Source organism: Sphaerodactylus townsendi, linkage group LG06, assembly GCF_021028975.2.
Source record: "Sphaerodactylus townsendi isolate TG3544 linkage group LG06, MPM_Stown_v2.3, whole genome shotgun sequence".
Taxonomy (NCBI): Eukaryota; Metazoa; Chordata; class Lepidosauria; order Squamata; family Sphaerodactylidae; genus Sphaerodactylus; species Sphaerodactylus townsendi.
In genome coordinates, this window is record NC_059430.1 from 94,868,079 (window position 1) to 94,894,832 (window position 26,754).

The 26,754-nt window shown below is 45.8% G+C and overlaps 1 protein-coding gene across 1 annotated transcript in view; it reads left to right on the forward strand.

Annotated features, from left to right (window-relative positions):
* Window positions 1–26,754, forward strand: part of RUNX3 (RUNX family transcription factor 3) — an 84,168-nt gene that overhangs the window by 49,565 nt on the left and 7,849 nt on the right. Inside the window, exon 4 of the mRNA XM_048501029.1 lies at window positions 21,249–21,413. Coding sequence (XP_048356986.1) covers window positions 21,249–21,413 — 165 coding nt within the window. The remainder of the gene's footprint in view (window positions 1–21,248; window positions 21,414–26,754) is intronic.

A 26,754-nucleotide genomic window follows, 5' to 3' on the forward strand; every position in this document is an offset into this window, starting at 1 on the left:
AATCTCCCCACATGAATCCCTCCAAGAATTCTCCCACCACATTTCTAATGACATCTGTCAGGCCTCAGAATCCTCACAAACGTCTTGCAATTTGGGTGCACAAGAACAGGCAAAGTAGCAGAAGCTTCAAGCCACAAGGCGATGCTCTGATCCCTTGGCAAACGGGTGTGGTATGAGAACTGAGATGGACAGGATAAGATATGAAGGGTGTTGGCAGCTGGAATTGAGGTGTGGCAGGCCTGGTCTTTATGTTCCTGCAGCAGAAGCTGGTACAATAGGAAGATGGCTTTTTTCCCTTTCTTCTCAAAGCGTGGGTTTGGGATGGCAGCTTTATCTCTTGGGGCTCAGCCCTGTCTTCTTAGCAAACTAGGTAGGTCATTCCAAAGCGATGCCTGCCAACCCTCAGCTTTTATTCCACTCTGGTGTACATCTTGTAAAACACTGCAGAGAATTAACCTCAAGAACACCTCTGAGTACAATTGGAGATCTCATGCAGTGATACCACCAGATCCTGTACCTCCATCATTAAGGCTAGGATGACGGAAAAAGAAAAAGAAAACAGTGCTTCCCAAGGACTTAACCTTCTCTGTATCCCAGAACTCAGCATTCAGTTGTATGGGGAGGGGATTTTTTATTTTATTTTAAAAAATATTTTTATTTTTTGGCAAACTCCCAGCTCAGGTCAGGAAATTCCTGAAAATGTTGAGGTGGAGCCTAGGGAATATAGAATTCAGAGAGTGGTGGGAGCTCAGTAGGGCACAGTGGAATTGACTCCACCGTCCAAAGCAGCCATTTTCTTCATGGGAATCTATGTTGTCTGGAGATCAGTCAAAATATTGGGAGATCTCTGGGTCCCACCAGGAGGTTGGCAACTCTGCACATTTAGTAGCTTTAAAGAAATTTAAATCCCAGGCCAGCCTTGTTAAGCTAGTTCTTTGATTCACACTGGGCTGTGGTGGTGGCATTAAACTTCTCAGTTGCTTGGCCCTGACAGGGAATTCTCTGACCCTAGTCCCAATCTCCCACCCCTGAGAAATTTAGGGGAAGAAAAACCAGCCTACATGGTAACACTCTAGGAATGTCCCTCTGATGTTAGGGGAAATTCCTATACCCAGAAGTGACATCACATCCTTCTCAGATTCCATCCCTAGAATCTTCCAGCATTTGCCTGGATAGTGTTGGGATATACACTAGGGTATACACAGCTATTAGATATAAGAATCACCAGCAGCAAACGAGCAAACTCAGTCCAAGTGAACTTTTTCGTTACTTGACGGGTCCAACGGATAAGCTGCAAGTGCTGCAACAAAAATATGATGTGCACCACAGTAGACCGGCTCAACTTATGATGCACCAAACTGCACACAGCGTATCTTGCGCAAAACAGGATCTACCATGGCCTACTTTTACAGTGCTAGTAAACACAGGAAGGGTGTCAAGTGCCTTGTGACCCACTAAGTTGGCTGGAAGGCTCTTTGAATGGTGCCAGTTCAGTTGTTGGAACTTTGGAGAGCCAATGTAATGCAGTGGGGTAGTGCTGAACTAGGATCTGGGTGACCCAAGTTCAAATTTTGCACTCTGGAATGGGATTGCGCACCAGTTGCTCCCTCTTAGCCCCACCAAACTCACAGCATTGTTGTTGTGAGAACAAAATGAAGCAGGAGAGAATGATGTCATACATGATCCTGTGAAGATGGCAGCCACAGATGCAGGCAAAACATCAGGAGAAAATGCTACTAGAATACGGCCATGCAGCCCGGAAACCACACAACCCCCTGATGTTGTACATGATTTTAGGTCCCTATTGGGACAAAAAGTGAGGTAAAAATATCTAAACAGTTCAGGGCCTCCACATTTGATAGTATAAAAAGATTTCTTTCAGCTTGTGAATATTCCCTGTGCTGAAAGAAGAGTAAGTTTGGAGGACATACACATTGATCCCTACAAAAACACGAGACCTAGTTTCACTGACTTTAATAAAATTAACTGCCCCCAGAAGTACCTTGATGACTGCAGCTTAACCTTCTAGGGTTAATTTCTGCACCTCAAACAGGTATTCCATAGGCACTCAGGAAAAAAAATGCTTCTGCTTCTTTTGGAATGGGGATGGGTGAAAACAAATGCACCCACAATGACAGCTGTAAAGATGCTTGGCCCAATTTGTTGGGCCAAGACAGGTGAATGGAAGGAGCGGAAAGGAAATAAGTAAAACCACACAACCAACCCACATTTATCATATTAATATGATATCAACTGTAATATCTGGCCCTGCATTAATCAATCAGGCTTTTTATTGGAAGCACTGGCGCAACAAACTGGCAAAACAACTGAGTTCAGAACATGCCCGTTTTGATCACCACAAGTGAGTTGCTGAGGCCCAAACAAAACAAGATGAATGTTCCTTGATAGCCAAGAATACCTTTCCAGTTCTTGGATTGCAATACTTCGAAAAGTTTGGGAAATTGACAGCCTTCAGCTAATGGGAGGGAACCAAAACAAAGAGAGAACAATATATGCCTTCGTATGTCATGCAAAACCATAGTTAAGACTACCTGTGGCTATGACAGTTAGTATGATCTGTGATGTAGTGGTTAGAGCATTAGAACAGACCCAAAAGAGGGTTTGTTTTTTGCTGTTTTTAGGGTTTTTAGTTCTCATTGTTGTGATTATTCATTCTGCTTTTAAACTTTCTACTGTAGTAGAAAAGGGGGGAGGGAGAACTCTAAATAAATAAAACCAAAGAATCTCACCATCCTTGCCAAACTGCTATTTTTTCTGTATTTTAGTAGTATTTAGACTGAAATTCAAGCTCTCTTCAAGCATCAATTAATATGAAATTTCACTGACAAAATTACTAGGAAATTTGGTGCCTTTTGAAATGTCCTGTACATCCCTACCAAAAAAAAAAATAGTACCGGTGCAAGTTTGTTAGCAAAGCAGTGCTGTAGGGGGAGAGGGGTTCATCTACCTCTCTCCCAGTATTAGAACAACAATATTATAACAACAATAATAACAGTAATGCTCCCTAGCACATATCAAGTGCTTCGGCGCATCTGCAGTCCTCCACGTGAATTATCTTGGAACATCATTTCAGGTCTCCTTACGTATAAGGCACCATTACTGAGGTCGGTGGCAGAGACCTCCTTGAAGTTCCATTCAGTAAATTTTGTGCCTTTTACTCCCTGTTTATTGCTACTTTCGGCTTCGCTGCACCTTACGCTGCTTTCTCTGCACTCCCTGCAGCCTACGCTGTGTTTTTTGCCCGGTCGGTTCCTGCTCCCGTTGATTGCGCCCAGCTTCGCCATCAATAGAGCGTGCTCTAGGGGGTTGGTGGCAGAAACCCCCAGGGGGTGGTCAGTGGCAGAGATCACCCCGTGCTGGGCACGGATCCGGGCGCAGACCTGGGCATTTCCAGCTGAGGATTTGCGGAGGTGCGAAGAGCTATGTCGGGAGCCCCATGATTGGGAGCACCTGAATGAATTGTATCCAGCGGCAGCGAGTGATGCAGGGGGAGGCCCTAGGAAAATCGACCCCGTGGCTGTGAGAGCGGAGACAGGGCCGTCTGGATTGACCATACCCGACTGGACCTGCCGGTTATGCTTGATACTGGAGAGAAGAACTGAGCCGCCGAAGTCTTATGGCTGGTGGGTGAGATCTACAGTTCTGGTGATTAGAGGGATCTTGGGAGTGGTTATTACCATTGGATTTCAGCTGTCCAGTGGTAAAGAAGCTGTTCGAACAGTGGGACTTGACAGCTCCCCCCCACAGCCGGTCTATCAGCGTTCCCAGGATTTGGAGGAAACAACAGGTGGCAGTGATTTCCAACTTGCTGGCTTCCTTACCTGTTACTGTTTGTTATCTCTGCTTTTCTCCTTGGAGGTCGTATGGGATTTTATGAGGAACACCTGTAATTTAGGACCGCCAGGAGGCACGTGGCTATTTTTGCCATCGTTAGGGGCTTGCCTTTTTACCATCCGAGAAAGCCCCACAGTGACAGTAATAGGAGCATATAATTTAAGCACTACTGAAGACATTAAGAAGCTGTGCTGCATTCTGCCGTGGTGCTCATCATCTTCCCTCCTTTGTATTTATTATACTGATTGATTGACTGCTTAATTGATTGATTGCTTGATTAGTTGATGAATTGAATTGATTGACTGTTGATTGACTGTATTGTTTGTATTGATTAATTAATTGATTAATTGATTAGCTGAGATTAGTTAGTGGGTGGTTTGTATAATTTTATATTAGCTTGCTTATTGTATATTATTAGTGTTAGATAGATTAGAATTAGTAAATTAGTGGCGAGCTGAGTCCACCTACGGTGGAGAGTTTCGCCGGGGTCGAGCTGGGAGGGGACAGCGGGGATGGGGGCACCTCTCTTGGGGTTGGGGATCCCAGTGCTGATGGGGCGGGGCAGGTATGACGGTAGGCGGCGGCCATATGAGAGAAGGTGGACGAGATATGGTTATGCTCAATCACCTTCTGACCTCCGACCTATCCCAAGGGACAAAGGTGGTTGGGTTCAGAGACACCCTGCTTCATCTTTTGTGTTGATAAATGCCAGGTCCATAAATAATAAGACCACTGTTCTCCGGGATTTTCTTGGAGTTCAGCAGATGGACCTGGCCTGTGTCACCGAAACCTGGAGTGTGGCGCGTAGACCGTCAGCCATTAGGCCTTGAGGGTCACGCCACCTGTAGGTTTCGCGTGCCTCCAAATTCGATGTCGCGAACACCCTTACAGGGCCGGGGGGGGGGGGTGGCGTGGCGATGTTAGTCCGAGATTCCATCCCTTTTAGGGCTATCCCTGTCCCCGAGATCATTGGTATGGAGTGTGTCGGCCTAGAGTGGTTGGCATCGGAGAGGTTGGCTGTTCTCCTGCTGTACCGGTCGCCTAGCGCCCCGGGAGACGGCCTGCCGTGGCTGCTGGAGGTGGTGGCGGACTGGAAGTTGCGGTACCCCAGGACTTATTGTCCTGCAGGGGGACTTCCAAAGCGTCCGTAATGTCGACGCTACCTCATGCTGCACGGTGGCTGCGGACACTGGGTGTCATCCATGGCTGACGGCTGGGCCTCCTCCTTGGTAAATTTACTGGCCCGTTCCACTCACAGGGGCGGGTCACACACTGGATTTTGATCTTTGGGTCAGGGGTTGATGTGGTCATATCCTCTATTGACAGAGTGCCATGGTTCTGACCACCCTATGCCCTGAAGGCTTGGATGAGCATGCTTTTGCAACACCCTGTCCTGCAGGAGGCGAAGCCGAATTTATGCTTTCGCCAGGAGACTTATGGATCCTGATGGACTTCCTGAATGCTCTGCTTTGGGATCCTGAACCCGCCAGCACCTCTCTGATGGACTAGTAGCGGATTGGAAGATGTCCGCCTCTCAAATGCCATTGAGGATATTATTGCCCCCCGACTTTGGCCTCTTCTTCGACCCCGTTCTCCGGCTGGCTCCAGAGTGGTACACTGAGGGAGCTACGCTGTTTGAAAGCGGGAGCTTAGGACGGCTAGAGCGCAGTGTGGGAGGAAGTCTCGTGGACGAAGCTGCGTGAACATCTTATAGGACAGCTTATGAAGGCCTATGAGATGGCGCACGGTTGAGGCTAAGAGTTCTGCTCTCCTCCTCTCTGCAGCGATCTGCTGAAAAGCTCTGCTTAGCGCATAATCTGTTCCGTATAATTCCGATCTCTTACCTCTTTATCCAGGAGGGGCTCAAAAAAATGATCAATTGGCTATTAGCTGTATGAGGCATTCATGAGCTATTTAGCGGAGAATAAAATCGGCATGATCGCTCCGCCAGGACCTCCCCTGCCACCTTGGAGACAATGAAATGGCCGAACTGGAGGCTCCCTTGCGCGTCTTTTGGCCTCCCTCGCTTTGGCCCAGTTTTCCCCTGCTTTCAGAAGACTCTGATGTTGACAGAGCCCCTGGCTGCTGTTAAGACCTACTACCCTGTCCTCTGGATCCGTGCCCCTCACTGGCTTATTAAAGCATGCCGGGAGGAGCTTCACGACCCCCCACCTGTTGGCTATTATCAACTGCTCCCTTGAGCAAGGAGTTTGTCCGGGTGCGGTTGAAGGGAGAGCTGATGGTCCACCCACTCTTAAAAAGACCATCTTTAGATCCTAGTGGATCCTGGCCAATTACGCCCGTCTCAAATCGCACTTTTCGTTTCTGGGAAGGTAATTGAGAGAGTAGGTGTTGGAGCAGCTTCAGAAGGTTTTCTGGAGGACGCATCGGCCTTCGACGATCCCTTCCCAGTCCGGCTTCCGTGCTGGAGCAGTGGGACGGAGACTGTTCTCGTTAAGCTGTCACAGATAGCGCTCCATTAATACAGCTTGACCGAGGCGGATCCGGCAACTCAGCTGGTGTTGTTGGATCTCACCGCAGCTGTTTGATGTGGTGCGACCACAACCTTTTTTGACCCACCGCCTGGCCGTTTCCGAGAGTACGGGGTACTGTCCTTCAATGGATTGCCTCGTTTCTCTGGGACCGGAGTCAGGCAAGTGTGGTGCGGGGACCAAGCTTCCCGGAGAATTGCCCAGCCTTTATTGCGGTGTGCCTCAGGGAGCGCTTGCTGTCCCCATTGTTATTTGTAACATCTATATGCAAACCCTTGCTCAGCTGAGTACCGGAGCTTTGGGCTGGAGTGCCATCAGTAAGCTGATGATACCCAGCTCATTCTGTCGATGGAGTGAGGAGCAGACACCTATGCAGCTCTACAGCATTGTTTGGGAGGCGTAAGTTGCTGGTTGGTTGGCATAATTTAGCAGGTTAAAACTGAATCCAGCAAAGAGCGGAGATCCTGTGGCTAGGCGGGGGGGGGTTTCCAGCCGCCGGTGTGGAGAGGGGTCTCATTGGCTGCCCGGCCCCTCGGTTACTGCAGCCTGGGGGTCCACCTGGATTCGATCTCTTTCTAAGTGGAGACCCAGGTGGCCCATGTAACCCGGGTTGCGTTTTCCATCTTCGCCAGGCCCGGCGGCCATTGCCCTTCCTCTCCCAGGCGGATCCCGGGCCACAGTGATCCATGCAGCGGTCACCTTCAGATTAGACTATTGGCAACTGGCATCTCATGCCCAGGCCTGCTACCCTTGAAGGCTGATTCGGAATTGAAAACTGGTCCAGGCCACGCAGCGGCTCGTTTGCTCATCGGGGAGGTGCCTCCAGAGACCACATACACGCCCGTGGTTGCACCGTTTGCGCACTGGCTCCCTGTTGAATTCTGGAATCATCTTCCAAGGTACTGGTGTTAACCCTTTAAAGACGCCTTACGGCTGGGTCTGGGACCTTAAAACCGGTACCTTAGGGAACCGCTCTGGCCCCATATGGGTCCCATCGTCGGTTCTCCATGCGTTCGGCAGAAGGCCAATTCTACTGGAGGTCCCAGCCCCCCCTCTATGATAGAGTAAGCTGGCAGCTCCACTAGGGGCTGCAAGAGCTTTTACGGCCCTGGCCCCTGCCTGGTGGAATGTTCTCCCGCCAGCTGTCCGGGCCCTGCGGGACCTCAGTGAATTCCGCAGGGCCTGTAAGACCGAGTTATTCCGCCGGGCTTTTGGGGAGGCCGGCTGCTGATAGGTGCCCATTAACAACTGAGATCCGCTGTTCCCCCCTCAGAGTCAGAGGAGTGAAAGGTTGAACGCCATCTTTTAAAAATGTTTATAAGCTTGGAGCTCTGCATTTTAACTTGTACAAATTTTAGTATTTTATCTTATTTATCCACTTGTATGTATTGTGTTGTAAACCGCCCTGAGCCCTCCGGGGGAGGGCGGTATAAAAGTGGAACAAACAAATAAATAAATAAATAAATAATCTCACAAGATAAATCAGTACTATTACCTCCTTTGTTAACCCTTGCTTCTATTATGAGTCAGGCCTTTGATCCACTAAGCTACATGGTTAACTCTGTCTGGCAATGCTCCCTTGGATCTCAAATGGGAACATCATTCCCACCACCTGTGACCTGACATCTTTTCATGGCAAATGCTGGAGGTTGAACTGGAAACCTTCTGCACTCAAAGCATAAATTTGGCCTCTCCCAAGCATAAAATAAGCTAAAATTCAGCTCACAACAGATTCAGAGTCTAAACTAAGAAGTTTATAGTTGAGTCTCTTGGGCATTGTCTGGAACCTGCTCTCTGGGATGTTCCATTGTGTGGAACTAATGGAGAACATCTCTGCGCTTTGGAAAAATTGATGACATTCAGTTTATCTGGAGAGATCACCCAATTTCACCTAAAAGCAGTTTGGAGCCTCCTGCTTGGGTGAAAGATGTGTGACACTTCGCAAGAAGCCAGAAGATTTTAGACCATTCACCCCACACCTGCCGCCAGCATGTCTTTAGCAAGCAGGAAAAAGGGAGAAAGTAGTCACTCTCCTCGGGACAAGAGGAGGAATTTGCCACACTGAAACAATATTACAATCGCATCATCTAAATGAGCACGGCTGAATACTGTGCATCCAAAGTGGCCTTGTCCCAGAAGAGAAAATCAAAGTCAAGTGGGATCATTTTGTTCAGTTCTGCAGAACAGAAGCTGCCTGTTGACTCCTCAAAATAAAAAAAAAATTTGCTGGAGGGAAAACATCCACATTAATCATGTTTTCCAAGTGTAACTAGAAACATTAAAAACAGACTTTATTCCTACGGTTGCTTGAGCTGTAAACAGGAGGCATTTCAGAGCCATTTCTGCCCACTTCTCGGCATTCAGACACATAAGCAACACCTTTTGTTTCTATACTTCTCATGGTATACCTCAATGCTGGCCAAACATTTGACCTCAATGCAGGCCAAACTTCTAACCATATAAAACTCAGACCACACTCTACTCCACCCCTTGTTACTCACAAATACTACCCACTAATCATTAACCATAGTTAGTACTATGAGGGTTTTTTTTACTAACCTTCATTAGCTGAAGCCAGAGGCTCAGAAAACATACTGCAAAGTCATGTTTGAGTGTGACCATGGTTAGCATTATATATTTCACTGACCTAGGTTAGCAGAAGCCTAAGTATTGATTGGACACAGTGCAAAACCATGGTTTATTGTAACCACAGTTAGAATTACATTTCTCATTGTCCATGGTTCGCTAAAGCAAACAGGTACATGATTTAAAAAAAAACAGTTTATTATAATTATGGATAGCATTTTTTTTGCTAATCATAGGATCCACCAGATCCTAACGCAAAATAATTTTAACAATGGTTTCATTATTGAAATTAGCTTGTGACTGGTCAGCTTGTTTTGGCACATGCTGGTCTCAGTGCAGAAGACCACATTCTTGTGTAATATGAAAAACTGTGGTCTGTTCTGCACAGCACAAATAAGACATCCTGAGGATGCAAAAAAAAAGCATCTTGGGGAGGAATGCACAGCTTTTCACACCAAGACATCCTCAGGATTCCTTACTTCAGCCCAAGCTGTGTTATTTTGAAGACACCAGAAGGAGAACTTTTTTCCTTCGAGTCGTCTGCAAGACGACTGTGCAGAGGTCAGGAACTCAGGAGGAGACTTATGTTTCCCGCCCAGCCATTAAGGTCTCTGGTCAGTTTCCTCCTCAGCTTGTGCCCGACATTTTTTGTGCTGCTGAAGGAATTCTCTCTGCCTCCATTTGCTGGAGGTTGCCCCAGGATGTTTGATCTGCAGGCTCTGAATCTGGGTGCCTTTTCAGGCTGAAGAGTACATAGTTGTACTCAGTTCATCCTGCTGATTCCAGCAATATATAGTTTTCCTTTTTTATTATTTTGGAGGAGGTATTTGAAGATTCACAGACACACACATGAGAATCTTAGCCACTTGGAAGACAGGTCTACTGCCAATTGAAAAGCATTGGGTAGACCTGTCCTCCAGGAACTGCATTTTTTCCTTATGGCATAGAAAAACTAAGATCGTTGACGGAGGGCAGGTCCACCCAATTCTTTCCAAAGGGCTGCAGACCTGTCTTCTGAGCAGCTAAGATTCTTGTGTGCATGTCTCGTATCTTCAAATACAGCTCCTCCAAAATAATAACAACAAAAAACAAAGAAAACTATATATTGCAGAAACTGGCAGGATGAGCTCAGTATAACTGTGTACTCTTTGGGCTGAAAAGGTGCTCAGGATCAGAGCCTGCAGAGCAAACGTCCTGAAAATGGAGGTAGGGACAATCCCTTCAGCAGATAACAAAATGTCAGGTTCATGTTGAGGAGGAAACTGACCAGAGAGCTTAATGGTCAGCTTTTTAAAAAGATGTTATTTTTGGGTGTGTGGAGTAAAAGGAAGTTGCCTCTTTTTAAGACGTCCCCCAGATGCCTTTTTTGTGCTGCGCAAAATGGACCAGTGCTGTACTTAGCAATATGTATTTTATCTTGAATTACACCAGCAGGTTGCAGAACCAAATGGAAGCAAGAAGCGTGTTTATACAGGATAAAACCTGCTTGGGATCCCCCTGGGAACTTTGAGGGGACGGATCTCCCTTTTGGGCTCTGCGATCCCCCCCCTAAAGGCTGGATTTGTAATTAGGTTGAAAATGATGCCGCTATTAGCTGTGAGGCTTCATTATCAGTATTCTGGATCAGGTATAATCCTTTGCAAACCCAGCTTGTCTGTGGTATGTCTGTTGGTTTAAGATCTCGAAGACCCAGGTTTGAATTCCTATGTTGGATCTGCCAGACGGTCTTCCCTCCCGCCTCACCACCCAGGGCTGCTGTTGTGAGGACAAAATGGAGGAGGGGGGAATGAAACTGAAAGCCACTTTTGAGTCTTTATGGGGGAGAAAAGCAGAGTATCAATATCTAAATAAATGAATCTGTTATTCCTGGTTTTTCCCCCAAGGCATCATCAGCTGAAGAGATCAGAGCTCTGAGAGTGGAATCCTTGAGCCTCACCAGGTACACATTCTCAGGGAAACAGCCATAGCCCCATTTCTGGACTGTACATTCTGCAGCACCTTTGAGGGATAAATCTTATACCCATTTCTGGGGTTACTGATGGGGCTTTTAGAATAAATGCTTCTTGGCATGCAGGAGTTCAGCAGTGGTGGCAATGGGCAGGTAGAGGTCATGATGCTTTTAACTATTGAATTTTGGCCTCATATGAAGCTGGCCAAGATCTCCCAGAAAAGGCGGGGGGGGGGGGGACACACTCCTTTTCCATCTGCACAATGATCTGCAACTTTATCTCAGAAGGAAGCAGAGTCAGTCAGCACAGTCCTGAGGCAAGATGGAAGAGTAGAAGCTGGTCTGCAAGCCACTGGTGAATGCCCTCTTCCTGGCTAGGGTTGCTGTCTCTTTGTCTGGTTCTGCTCTTCTGCCTGTAAGAGTCCATCTTACAGGGTTTACAGGTGATATTTCCATGCTAGAAATTGCTTCAGCTGCTAAATATCTATAAGCTGCTAAGGGCATGGGAGTAAAAGTGGAAAACTTATTTCCCTATGCCACACCTTGTTATCAATAATACCTATAGATGCCAACAGGTCTTGCATTCTCCCCAGAAGAGGGCAGCATTGCACCTGACCTCTAAGCATGGAAAGCTTAGAGGTGTATAGGCTGTAAGAATGGCGTACAGACCTCTAAGCATGGAAAGAAGCACAGGTGTACAGGCCCATTTCCTTCAAGCCACAGACATTTCCAGGGTCACAAGGATACATGCAGCTGCCTTCTACTGAGTCAGGCCTTTGGTCTATTAAGGTTAGTATGGTGTTGGGGAGCAGAAAGGGAGCAGCTTTCCAGGATCTCAGGTAGTGGCTTTCACATGATCTATCCCCAAACCTTTTAACTGGAGATGGTGGGGACTGAACCTTCTGCATGCAAAGCTAACATGCCACCACTGAGCCACAGCCACTGTTGCTATTGCTGGATCATCCAGTCTCTGTAAAAAGGACCTCCCCTAGGAACACTTGATTACTTTTGATGGCTCCCAAAAGCTGTTCTAAACCATGTTCATTAAAATATATATTTTTAAAAGCAGCCCAGTTGCTCCACACAATTCTGGGAAGGAGCCATGGCTCAGTGGTAAAGCCTTTGCTTTGCATCCAGAGGATCCCAAGTTCAATCCCCAGCATCACCAATTAAAAGGATCAGGTGATTTAAAAGATCTCTACCCCAAGACTCTGGAGACCTGCTGCCAGTCAGAGCAGACAATACAGCGGAACCTCGGTTTTTCATCCGAAAAGAATCGATGAAAACCGAAACCGATGAAAACCAAGGCAAACTTTTCCATAGGAATCAATGTAAATCCAATCAATCCATTCTAGGCACTCCAAAAAACATACCAAAAACACATTTTTGGTGAATAAACATAGTGCTTAATGCTGAAAACAGTAACAAACAATAACACTAGGACCAGCTTCAGAGCCAGTGGACCAATGTCACACCAGAAAGCTGTCCAAAGAGGTCTGTTTCTGACGCCTCTTTAAGATTTGTCTGAAATGGGGCAAGACATTGTCATTAAACAAGTTGCAGACATGGCCTGCAACAGCTTTGTCCGGGTGATTTTTCTCCACAAACCCCTGCGCCTTCCTGCAAATTGATGAAAACCGAGGCAAATCGATGAAAACCGAGACAAATTTTTCACTGAAAAAATCGATGAAAACCGAAACCAATGAAAACTGAAAGCAATGAAAACCGAGGTTCCACTGTACTGGCTTTGATTGACTGATGGTCTGGTGCAATATAAGGCATCAATATGTGTTCATGTGTGTACCTGGCCAAGCCGAGGGATTTACTTACTCATTCCTACTTTATTCACACTATTTACAACCTGCCTATTAACCCAGAAGGCTTACCTTAAGAAAAGAACATAGAATTCTTTTTTTTTTTTTGGGGGGGGGGGGATATTTTATGTTTGAATTGTGAACATCTTCTGTTAGATCTGCCCCTAGTCCATCAGACTCCTCTCCAGAGGTACCACTCACAACCAGATTCTTCTCCCTAATCCAGCCTGGTACCAGGAGGTTCTATCTCTACCACATTAGGATCCTCCTGATCTGCCAAACTCTGCTCTTCAGTTACCAGGCAACACCAGTTGCACCTCAGAGTTTCAGGCAACCTTATGTGTAAGAATAAGACACCTATTCATTCTTAGTGAATTGTGGCTCCCATAATGCAATCTCTCCCTCATTTCAAGAAATGGAGTAGGAGAAAAAATGTCTGAAAAATAGGCTTCATAGTGATTCTCTAGGAATTTCTCCATGTCTCTATGGTCGTTACCATGGAGATTCGGGGAAATCCCTACAGCGTCACACAGAAGTGACTGCATCATCCTCAAATTGCACCCTCAAAATCTACTGGCATTTGCCAAAGGAAGGTTGGCAGCCTGTATTTCAATTTGTTTTCTGGGGCACACCTAATTGCTGTTAATAATTAAAAGCTGTCCCTCCAAAAGATCTTTGCAAGTTTTTTTTAAAATGCTCTGGAAACAAACAAACAAAACTTATAAAGGAAATACCTCAGGAAGTTCAGCTATTTTATTACTTCCTGTTTGCAGGGTTATGTCAACATCTGACTGCAAACACACACAGTTGATGCAGACGATAACATGGCATGTTTTGCAAAGAGTGTTTTTTGGGGGAAAGTTTTGGGATATGTTAATTTTGAGGATAATTATTGTGATTTTAAAAAGAAAAACAGAAAGCCACTTGTGCATTGCAGATGAATGCTTTCTGAGTGCTTTCAGTTGCCAGGATAATCACCGACAGCTGCTGAGCAGACTGTCAAGCGCTTCACAGAATGGAGGAGAGCTGAATGGTTGCGTCCTGCGTCACCACCCCTAATTTTTTTTTTAATGTGCAACCCAAGCCTGAGATGCCCACACAAAAAACCCCAAAAGCAAATAAAAGGGCACCCTGGTCTTATGCACATCTTTGCTTTGTTTGAGATTTCTGGCAAATGGGATAAGATTTGGCATAAAACAAGAAGATGCCGTTAGGGAAGAGGACAAGGTGTGGACAGGTTACTGGACTGTGCTGACTTTGGGAGCAGCCCCTGAAACTGTTCCTTTAAAGGCCATTGGATATGTAGCATGAACACGTGGAACTCTTTATACTGAGTCAGACCATGGGTCTACTAAACTTAACCTAGACTACTCAAACGAGCAACGTCCCTCCAGAGTCTCAAGTGGAGGGCTTTCGTACCACTTCCTACCTAGTTCTTTTTAACTGGAGATGTTGGGGATTGAACCTGAGACCTTCTGCATGCAAAACAGATGATCTACCACTGATAGGGTTGCAAGCTCTGGGTTGGGAAATCCTTGGGGATTTTGGGGGTGAAGTCTGAGGAGGGTGGGATTTGGAGAGGGGAGGGACCTTAGCAGGATATAATGCCATAGAGGACACCTTCCAAAGTGGCCATTTTTGCCAGGTGAACTGATCTCTGTAGTCTGGAGACCAGCTGTAATAGCAGGAGACCTCCAGCTACCCCCTGGAGGTTGGCAATCCTAAACCACTGAGCCATGAGCACCTCCCTTGGGTGGAGCAGGTGTCCATGTGTTGTTCCACACCAGGAAAAGCTTCTCCTGCTGGTGCCTGCTTTTCAAACCTCTGCAAAAGGAAAAAGAAGAGGAAGAGTTTGGATTTATATCCCCCTTTCTCTCCTGTAAGGAGACTGAAAGGGGCTTACAATCTCCTTGCCCTTCCCCCCCTCACAACAAACACCCTGTGAGGAAGGTGGGGCTGAGAGAGCTCCAAAGAACTGTGACTAGCCCAAGGTCACCCAGCTGGCATGTGTTGGAGTGCACAAGCTCATTTGGTTACCAGATAAGCTTCCACAGCTCAAATGGCAGAGCGGGGAATCAAACCCAGTTCTCCAGATTAGAATGCACCGGATCTTAACCACTACACCACACTGGCTCTCAAACCAGTTAGTTAACCTAAGGGAGCAGAAATGAGAAAGGCAGGCTCAAAGGGCACAAAAGACCACCTATTAGAAAGGTTTTCACCTTTGGCTCCGAGATTTCAGTATCCAGATGCCCTCAATTTTTTTTCTTTTCATGCATAAGGACTAGAATCTTACTTTAAAATATTAAAAAGTAGGAAAGAAGTCCACCAAGAAACAGAGGAAGAGAGTTGTGTGAATGCACAAATCCATGGCTTTTCCTCTTAATTGTGCATTCCATAGGCAGCTCCTCGGCTCACTGACAGGTACACCTTTGTAATAAATGGCTCTTTGAGCATGTGACTGACAGCTAGCGTGGTATAGTGGTTAAGAGTGATGAACCAAGTTTATTTCCTCGCTACTACACATGAAGCCTGCTGGGTGACCTTGGGCTAGTCACAGTTCTCCGGAACTCTCTGATCCCGCCCTGCCTCACAAGGCACCTGTTGTGGCGAGAGGAAGGGAAGGAGTTAGTAACATGCGTTGAGACTCCTGACAGGAGAAAAAGGGGGAGTATAAATCCAAACTTTCCTTCTCCATCAAACATTCAGTTGTCTATCTTTAAAAAAAATATTTACAAGCATTTCTTTTTCATAAAGTGATTAGGAGTGGCCAGCTCCACACAAAAAGTAATTGTCTCCCTTTAGGTGTTTGTGTACATTGCCTTTGCCAGTTCATCACCCGTTGGGTGTGGGTCACACCCTCTTTGATTAGACTCTTTTGGCTGCATCTCCTTTTCGTTTGTACTGCATTTAGTAATGAGGCACACCTCTCTCTTGCAGAGCCAGGCCTTCTTTGTAATAACATCTCCCTCCCCCCCCCTCCAATGCACTAAATGCTTTGCTCTGTAGTCCTATTTATCGGCCACAGTCCCTCTTTGCTAACAGTAGCTCGTCCTAGCCAATCACTGTTCAGATTTTGTCTCTTTTTTCCCACTGGGCAAAGGGAATTTTTATTAGTGAGAATTGCCATTTGCCAACATAGCATTGACATCCTTCCATTGTTCAACAGCCTTTTCAAATGAAGCTTTTAAGTGGGAGACAGATGCATCTGATTTCTCCTGCCATGCACATGAATGTATGTGTATGAAGGCACATGAAATTGGCCATGCTGGCAGGGGCTGATGGGATTTGTAGTCCATGAACATTTGGACAGCCGCAGGTTGCAGACTCCTGCTCTAGAATCTCAGGTGGAGGATTAAACCTGGAACCTTCTGACGGCAAAGCCAGATGTTCAGCCAGTGATCCATGATCCCACCCTTCCAACCATTTTACACAAGGCAGCAGCATGTTTTAAACTGTTGCTAATATACTGCAGCCATATTAGGCTTCGTTTGAGTGTATTTCTAACCCAAACATCAACCGCTTCAATGCCCACAGCTCTTAAGTCCATTGAAGCCAAGGGTTAGAGCAGAATAAGTTCATGGCACACACATCTGCATGGGAATGAGGGAGAAGATAGATCCAGTTCCTGCTCACGGGTTTCACGGGGGAAGGGAGATGAACTCAGGAGAGTTACAATGTTGCAGAGGCGTAGCAAGGGGGAAAAGCACCCAATGCACTGATGAGTCCTCTGCCCCCCGCTCTGCCCCGGAACTCCTCCACCTCGCCCCAGAATGCCCACCACCACGCCCCCGGAACACCCTTGCCACACTCCCACAGGGGCATGCGCCTGGTGCACCCCCCCCTCCCCGTCCCTTTGGAGCTATGCCTCTGCAATACTTTACTGGGAATTCATACTATCAAAAGTTTAACAGGATATACCACACAAACAAAGCATGTCTGTTTTCATCTGTTACCCCTGGAAGGAGTAACAACGACCACCGCACACGGCTAGCTAAGCAGCAGATGCCTTCAACCGTTCTTTCCCTACACTGACTATTTTGCTGCCTTGGTTTTCTTTTCCTTTTTCATTCCATTGCTTTCCAGTTTTTCAGTCCTAGTCCCATTGTACTGTTAGTTCATCTTTGCTGGCTAATTTAATTTCCAAGCTGCCGGAGCTCCAGTGGAAAAGCAGGGAAATAGGTTCGTAATAACAATAATAAAAAATTGAGTGGGAACAATCAATTGAAAGTGTTGATAACTGATGAAGTAATATGTGGTGACAGAAGAATTGAAGAATTGAAGAAAAAGAACTGGAAAAGATGACAAAATACCAAGCTGTGATTTCATATAAATACTACTGCAACTACAACGACTACTATTACTAATGATAACAACAACAATAATAATGTTGCCCCAGAAGGTAGGACCAGAACCAATCGAAAGAGTTTTCAGCTAATGCATTGTGCAGGGGCTAGAACTAGATGATTTTGGAAGTCCCTTCCAACTCTGTGTTTCAAATTATTATTGTTATTATGCCTCACTTTTTGCAGCGCCAGACTCCTCATTATTTTAAATTGCACAGTTTAATGTTATAAGCTTTCCTCTGATGAATCAGGCTCTTCCCCCATGAAAGCCTGCTGCTACAATAATTAGTCTTTAATGTGCCATAGGACTTTTACTTCTCATTGCCATGAATCAACTGGCTCTGAAATCTAATCTTGCATGAATGGACCGAGTCATGCCACTGGGGTGTCTAGCTCAGCATGGCTTACTCCCAATTGGTAAGAGATCTCCTGGTCTCAGAGGAAGGGCTTCCCTAGCACTTGCCACGCCTTAACTTGCAGGACCAGAGATTGAGAGAAAAAACTTCGTGCATGCAAAGCTGGGAGAGCCAGGGTTGTGTAGTGGTTAGAGTATCACACAAGGATCTGGGAGTATCAGGTTTGAATCACCACTCAGCCATGGAAGCTCACTGGGGTGTCCTTGGATGGGTCATTCTCACACAGCCTAGCTTACCTCACAGAGTTGTTACGAGGATGGAAGTGAGGAGGGCAGGAGGGGACAATGATATTGTAAGCTGCTTTGGCTACCTATTGGAAAGCAAAGCATAGTATAGATAAAAATAGCTACTCTACCCTGAGCCATGTCCCTCAGTAAGTGTACGAAACAGCTCTGAAACAGGATTTGAACCCATTTCCAAATCAAGCAAAATAAATCCTCTATCCACTGAGTCACTCTATGAACTGATCCACAAAACATCATGTCTCTGTTCGCAGCTAGCAAACAGGACATGAGCTGATCCAGTGGGTGTTCAGGCATCTCTAGTCCTTGGGTTTCCTTTCTGGTCCTTCCTACTCATTGGCCAGCATACCTGGCTTGTAAAACCAGCCTGAGTTCTTGAACCTTCCCACTGAGTACTTTTTGTTCAAATAACAGAGAGGAAACAGAGGTGGGGTGGTGCACCAGGAAGGAGGGGTGTAGCCTAGAAACTCCTTCTGCCCCAGAGATGAAAGTGGAAAGATACAGGTGGCCACATCTGATGAAAAGCCATGTGTGTGCGCTTCCCTTTATCTACCATCAGGCTGTTAATCAGTTAATTGTGATGATTGAGGCATGTTTCTGTTTCCTCTTTTTTGTGGTATTCAAAGGAAATCATGGACTTAAACTGCTGGGTGATAGATGTCAGAACACAACGAAATTGATTAGACACCTGTGAGTTAACTGATTTTTTGTTGATCAGGTCATCAGTTAGTGCCCAGTTCAGGGGTGTTCAGCAGGCTGTTTCACTGTATTCCTTCCCAATCGCACAATACAGTGTGACTGGCTTTATTTGGATGTGCATGCTCACTCAACCTGATGGAGTTCTACAACCCCTGTCCTTGTTTCATAAAGCAATTGTTTAAATAGACCAGGGGTAGGGAACCTGCGGCTCTCCAGATGTTCAGGAACTACAATTCCCATCAGCCTCTGTCAGCATGGCCAATTGGCCATGCTGACAGAGGCTGATGGGAATTGTAGTTCCTGAACATCTGGAGAGCCGCAGGTTCCCTACCCCGATCTAAATAAACCAAATTCTGCCCTTTTTTTGGTCATAGCTTACCACAGATTTTCCAGGTGGTCAGATGTTTTGGAAATGTTTTCTATTCTGCACATCTCCATCTCCTCCCACCCTTTGTTTTCTCCCTTGCCTTTTAAGTTGTATTGTTACTAATGGTGGTGGGATACCAGAGAGGTTTCAGGCAGAGAAGCCTGAAGGTTTGGTGGATCAGAGCAGCTTTGTCAATTTCACATAGAATGTTCCCTCCTCCTCGCACCAATCCATCCTCCCTTTCAGCCATTTCCTTTCTCCTTTGGTCAGCCATTTTCTCTTTCCCCTCCTTCCATTCCTCCCCTTGGATATTTTTAAAAATTTTGAAGTTAGATTATCAATTGAGCGCTTGTGTGAATGGATGAATGAGTTCTAAACTAATGTTTCTCCCCACCCTCCTCCTCCATTTTTCAGGGTGGATTGGAGCAGCTTTGTCAATTTTCCATAGAACTCCCAAAGTTAATATTGAGGCAGAAATACAAAGAGACTGGATGGATCAGACCAGCTTTATCAATTTCACATCAAACTCCCAAAGTTAACATTAAGGCAGAAATACAAAGTGGCTGAGTGGATTTGATCAGTTTTGTTAATTTCATACAGAATGGTCCCTCCTCCTGGAAGCAGCCCATCCTCCCTTTCAACTCCCCTTCCATCCATTTTTCCCTTAGCATTTTTTTAAATTTTGAAATGAGACTGTTGATAGAGTGCTGGTGCTAATGGACGAGTGAGTGCTGAGTTAATGTTGCTGGAGTAAAAGGCTAAAATCATGAAGATCCTAGCCTTTTTTTGGGGGGTGCATTCAGACGTACATAATGGCACATTGCACCTCAGTTTGTGGTGCAGAATGGTGGATCACACCATTTTGAGCATAAACTTTTTGAAATTTAAAGGGGCTGAAAGGAGTGCACTGAATGTACTTGCAACAGAGAGATTATTTTCCCATTTGGACAAACATTTTATAAATGCAATAAAACATGAAATAAAAATGGTTTTTCAAAAAGAGAACCACATTTGCAGTGGCCAGTCAGGGCAGCTAGGTTATGTGCTAAAAATTACAGTAATCATTCCCCATGTCACGATTGATGTGATACCCCTCCCCCCAAGTAAATCGCCTCCTATGCAAATAAATGAAACTGACTAACTGGGGAAAAAAGAGGTGGGAAGACAAGGGGCGTTTCCCCACGCTAAAAATAATGTGGAGACTTACCGGTTTCGTCTGCTGCGGGACCTTTTCAGCGCGGGGTCATGTTCCCCATCTCAGCTTCTGCCCCTTCCTAAAATGAATGCTGGCAGCCGCACAGCAGCCAGGGAGGACTCCCCACAATCCGTTCAGGGGGTGTCCTGATTGACTGCTGCGTTCGCAATTTTCCCGCCGCCTGATGACGTGGACCCTCCCGTCCAATCAGGGCATGGCGGGGCGTTCGCGATGCGGCGGGAATTTATTTTAATTTTCAACTGGACGAATCCACGACTATTTGTGTTTACAAATAGTCGAGGATTCGTCCAGTTGAAAATTTAAAAAAAATCCCGCCGCATCGCGAATGCTCCGCCATGCCCTGATTGGACGGGAGGGCCCACGTCATCAGGCGGCGGGAAAATGGAAACCCGGGGTAAACACCCAGGCTTCTCCACTGCCGCGTGCTCCGTGCAGGGTCATTCAAAAGGCACTGTTCCAAACAGCGCCAGAAATGACCCGCGCTGAGGGGGCGAGTGGCAGAGTCGGGGCGGCTGCGTTGTCGCCGCCCCTGTCTTGGGGACTGCCGCTAGACTCCGCGTCATTCAGCTCGAGTAGCGCGCAACAATTGGTAAGTGGGGAAAGGGCCAAAATTTGCGGGAAATGATCAACAACACCTAAAATATGGGGTAAACGCAGTGTGCAGAAAAGGCCAAGTACTTGGGAAAACAACAGAGGAAAAATGAAGGGAAAACGTTTCTGGAACCAAATGGGGAGGGGAGGAAATGTGGAGGACTGGAAGAAAGAATTGTAGCATTTGATGGCCAGATATGTTGTAAACAACTCATGGGGAAAGGGCCATCCTTCTTAGTTTAGAACAGAAAGGCTCCATTGTTTGTGCTTTTCTTGCAGTCCAGTGGTATGGGGTCATTACAGTGTAGCCTCACTGGACATGAAAGCAAAAGCAGAAATGGGGTTTGGGGTTAATATTTGAGAAAAGAACAGATAGATATATTTTCCCATTTGGACAAACATTTTATAAAAATCCACTCTCAGGTCTTCTGCAGGTGGATTGCTAGTGGACAGGTGAAAGGTACAGGCTGATTGCAGCAAAGCTGATATTTAGGTTTGCACAAAATCAAGGATGAGGACAGAATTCAGAAGAGGCCATAGCCAACATCTGGCATTTAATCAGGGTTATTTTGACACCCTACCCCAGTTGGGACTTATAGTGTGGGATTGCACCCGCAATTAATTTTTAGAACCCCATTTATTCTACACTGAGAAAATCTTTATCTTAACATTGCAGGGCACAGACAGAAGCTTGAAGAGCAGACCAAATCCTTCCCTGATCGCTTTGGGGATTTGGAAAGGTTGCGACACTCCATGAGAGTCACCCCCACCACCCCCAACGCTCGAGGATCCTTGGGGACACCTGGTCACTTTGGAACGCAAGCACAGAGTCAGATACAAGGTAAGGGGGCTGGGTCCCTCATAAGCAGCAACATTCTCAGTAGGTCATCTTGTTGCCAGACACAGAATCTGGATAATCCATATAGCTGAATGTGGTTTATATACCTTGGCCAGCCAATTGCCTGGCTAGGTGGCTTGAGTCCTCTGGAGTGCTTTGGTCTATGCTCATAGTCCTGCAACAGCCTTCCCTGTAGAATGCCAAGGACCCACCTGTGTGGCCTGATCGTGGTACATGAGCATGTGATAGCCTACAAAAGTCCCTGCTGACCAGGTTCATGCCCTGTGTCTGTGCACCTGTCCCAACTAAATCAAAGCCTTTCTAAAGTCCTTCTCAAGGCATGATTTAGTCTCTTCTAAACAGCAAAACTTTTCAGTGACAACCAGTGTTGATTTGGGCCCAGGGTAGGATTACCAACCTCCAGCTGGGATCTTGAGATATCCTGAAATTACAACCAATCCTCAGGCTAGGGAGATCAATTCCTCTGGAGGAAATGACTTCCTTGCAGGGTGAACTCTATGGTATTAAAGCACACTGAGATCCTTCCCCTCTCCAAAACCACACTCCCCAGGCTTCACCCTAATTCTCCAGGAATTTCCAAAGCCAGAACTGGCAACCTTAACCCTGAGAGACCTTTAAGGTCATTGGGAAAGTCAGCCATTCATTCTCTCTGAGTCTAACTTTGCCTTTCGGGGTTGTGAGAATAAAAACAGGAGAGGACACTGTGAATGCCACAATGGAGAAAAATTGAATCCATGTGTGATGGAGAAGATCCATCTAATACTTGGGGCTGATATTTGTCCTCTAGGGCTTGTGTCCTGTGTAGAATCAGCATCTCTTTCTCAATTCATAATTTTATCTGTCTGTCCACCTTGACCTCTTGTGAACCCAAGAATCTGATAGCACACAGATAGTCTAGCTCAGTGATGGTGAACCTTTTCGAGACCGAGTGCCCAAGCTGCAACCCAAAAACCACTTATTTATCACAAAGTGTCAACATGGCAATTTAACCTGAATACTGAGGTTTAAGTATAGAAAAAACGGTTGGCTCCAAGGTGCGCGTTACTCAGGAGTAAGCTTGGTGGTAGTCAGTGACTTTGCTTTGAAGCAACTGCGCAACTGGCCAATTTTCAGGAGTGAATCACTTCTAACCCTAGGAGGGTTTCCTCAAGAAGCAAAACCAAGCATTGCCGCACAAACCAAGCTTTACTCCCAGATGAAGCGGATCACTTTTCGTTTCTTCCCATGAAAATCAGTAGGGTTTAACAGCGCTTAACAGGATTACCTACACTGCTTCCCCAAAACTTGGTCTTAGGTTTAATGCTAATAATCTTCCTGAAATAATTACACTATTATCACATGACGAAATCTGTGCACGCGTTGCCCACAGAGAGGGCTCTGAGTGCCACCCCTGGTACCCGTGCCATAGGTTCGCCACCACTGGTCTAGCTTCATACATGCCTTACTGGGCTGAGGAAACAGAAAATGACTGGTTTTTGCAGGACATTTTTTTGCCCCACTTTACACCTGAGCAGGAGGGTAGGCTACATCTTATTTCTTATTAAAATTTGATTTACTGAGCTATTGTAGGTACAGATTTGGCAGGTGAGTATGAATTGAAGTGCCAACTTAACACTTGCTTTCAAAGCTAGCCGCATGTTTTGAATTTTCTATATAGTGAGGTGTGGTGTTCTGTCAGCACTGCCAAATCTTTAGCCCCCACCCCCCACCCCTTCTCTCGCTCTCTTTTTCCTGTTTGCCCTCAGGGTTTAGTCTCTGAACTAGAATCATTGAACCAAGACTAGATATCTCACAAAACATATTGAGGCTCTCAGTTTTGTCTCCTTGGGGTTATTCAAGATATTACATTGCTTCTGGATGCTACTTTGAACAGCAGAGATGACATTTCTTTGCAAGTGAATTAACCATGATCACCTTCACAAGCTGATAATTTTCTGCAAAAACTTCATTCTAGGGATAATTAAGCAGGAAGCCTTAGATATCTAAAAACTGGGAGAACCACTACTCTGTTGTGAGATACAGATAGCCACTCCTATATAGGAGGCTTCCTGCTGTGTCTCTGTATGAGTCACTGCTCTGATTTTACTTTATTTCTAATGGTTTCTGGTGGGCTGAGTGCTTGTCACAAACAGGCCAAAGCTTGTTTTTGAAGTCTGAATACTGTCTGCCTGCTGTTCAATGCCCAGCCATTTCCTTGGCTAACTGTGGCCATAGTGAGAGGCCTGACTGCTGCAGGAGGCAGGGGAAAGGCTGGCAGCCAAACGCATTGACAGGGCTACTGTATCACTGCCATACTCTCTCACAAACCCTGTTCCTGAGGCCTAGCATTTATGTTACCTGGCAAACAGCCTTGAAAGGCATTTCATAAGTCTCATGACTCTCTGCAATATGATGTACAGGCCCTACAGTGGGGAAGCTGCCCTCATCTGTACTAAGAAACAGTCTTCATGCAGAGTGAAAGAATCATAGAATTGCCCTGGGCATGCTCATAATGAATTTCCCTCACAATTGTATGAGGTTTCTAAGGGTGTGGGCTTCAGTCAAGCCCATGGCCTGGCTTCTCCCTTTTAGGAAGTAAATCCCTGATTATATTCATCCAGCAAGCACTTTGAAAAGCTGCTTCGTAAGCCTCCAAAAGGCCTGCCACATGCTTAAATAACCACTTCTTAATGACTGAAAACATCTGGGAGCTGGGCAGCAACAAGATGGTTTTCCAAAGGAAAATAAAGCAAGTATTTGGGAAAAGTGAATATATTGTGTGTTGTACTTTCTCTTCCAAAGGACAGAAGGAACCAATATGGTCTGATTGGCATGTTTTTCGGGGCTTTTAGTCATTCAACTATTCCCATACGTCCATACGTATGTCTATCCATCCATCAATCATTCTATCTGTCTGTCCATCATTTATCCTGCTCTTTCTCAAATGAACTTCAGGCCACTTATGAAGTTCTACCCCTCCTCTATTTTATTCTCATAACAACCTTGTAAGGTAGGTTGGACTGGGAGAGAGAGGCCCTTTCCACACAAATCTCCTAAAACATTTGTAAAACATTTGTAAAATGTTGTCAATTACCCCCTGGAAATGAATCATGGGTGTCATTACGTGGGTTCCCCCTGCTTTTTTTTGAGTTTGTTGTCAAATTGATGATTTATTGCTTCACAGCCTCGTGCTACGATTTTTGTGCTTGGTGTACGCAATACATCAAAGATTAACCCCCCCATTTTAAAAAAACTCACAGAAATGATTTAATAAACAGGCAAGGAGGGAAAGAGAGTGAGCCCACAAAATGGTGCCGAGGAGGCGGTTCGGGGACAGCAGAGAGGAGTGGAAAACATTTTAAAGAGATATGCACAGCAAGTGAAAATGTTTTGAACATGTTTCAGCTTCAATAACTGTTTTAGAAGGAGATTCATTTAAAACATTTTGAGACTGGAAATAAAACGTTTGGGAGTAAAAACAATGTGGAAATGTTTTGTTGCCTGCCTAAAAACATTTTAATTAACTGTGGAACGGGTCAGTGACTGGCCCAAGATCACCCAGCTTTCATATCAGAAGGAGGATTTGGACACCCACTTCCCCAGCCCAACACCCTAACCACTGCACTCGGTTGTGAGTTATAACATGCAACGTTTTGTGATGTTCGTAGGTTGATAGGCTACAACTTGTAGCAGTGAGGACTAGGGATCAGCAATTGGCAGTTGCTTGGCCTTGCTTTACCCCCAAGTTTGGCTAAGTTCTGCCCAGCCCCCTAGTCGCCAAACCTGAAGTAAACATGGGAGGTAGGAGGCATGGTGATTTTCTGAAACAGCACTGAGTTATACGTCATTGGCAGTGGGGCCCTGTGGACCCAACCCACTTCAACAAAAGTGCCAGACGTTCATCTATGCTAAAAAAATTACTTCCTTGCCTTCGTGTTAGTGATGACTCCAGCTATACCACAACATGTTAAAAATAAAATGAAGTTGTACATACATATTTTGAAAATAAAGCAGATAATGCACCTAATTAGTCTTTGGCCTAGAAATAGATGTGATTTGGGCATGTACACTGAGTCAACTTTTGGCCATCCTGGACAGCGGTTGCATGCCACATGGCTAAATACAGCCCTTCCTAGGCCCTGTGGCTGTTCTGTAGCTTGCAGACGCTCATTCAAGAACATCAACTTATTCTTTGAAAGAATGGATATAGAGTCACTTTTAGAGCTGCCTCCATTTTGTCCTTACAACTATCCCATGCAGCAGATTTAGGGTTGCCAGCCCTGGTCAGCTCTGCAGCTCTGCAGTGGGAGACAGAAGGGATGAGTGGAACTGGCATCACTGTGATACCTTAATGTTATTTCCAGATGAAATACTAGAAGTGACCTCACTGCATTATGGCAGCTCTCTAAGAACCTAGGAATTCAGTGGCTTCCAAGGGTTTTACCACAATGTGACAATATAACTTCTACCTTTTCAGCCATAAATGATGTCAGGTGTTATGGGACACCAGCAGTGTAGACCAGTGTAGCAGGTTAGGCTGAGAGGCAGAGAAAGTAATTGGCCCAAGAGCATGAAGTAAGCTGCAGGGCTGAATAAGGGATTTTAACGGTCCTCTCCAATCCTGTTCTGACATTCTGACTGTTGTATGGTTGAATCTGGAACCTGTGTGTGTTCAGGTCTCACATAATTCTTTGTGGACATGCTCATGGTGTAGTGGTTAAAAGTGGTGGACGCTAATCTGCTGAACCAGGTTTGTTTCCCTACTCCTACGCATGAATCCTGCTGGGTGACCTTGGACTAGTCACAGATTTCTCAGAACTCTCTCAGCCCCATCTCCCTTACAATGTGTCTGTTGTGGGGAAGGGAAGGAAAGGCGTTTGTAAGCTACTTTGAGGCTCCTTGTGGTTGAGAAAAGCAGGGTATATATCCAAACTGCCTCTTCCTCCTCCTCCTGTCATCATACAGTTCCTGCTAGTATTGGTATTACACTGATAAAATGCCAGTGCACCCTGGCCCCGCTGCCTCCAGATATGCCACCCTCGCTTTGAGTTATGTGGGCACTAGTGTAGGGCTTAATGTCTGGACTTGAGCAGGGGCAGAATTTTACAAATGCATTAATGAGAACTTTACCAAAGGCCATCTAAGCAAGTATAATGTATAAGCAGGAATTGTTTCCCTAATGTTATCCCAGTAGCCAGTGAACAACACCACAGTGGTCCTGGAGCTGGTAGCATGCTCATTCAGGGAGGCCCTGCCATTTCCTCTAATTAGAAAGGTGGTCTAAATTGGATGAGACCATTGGTCTTTCTAGATGGCAGCTAACCCAAGATCTCATAAAGTTTTC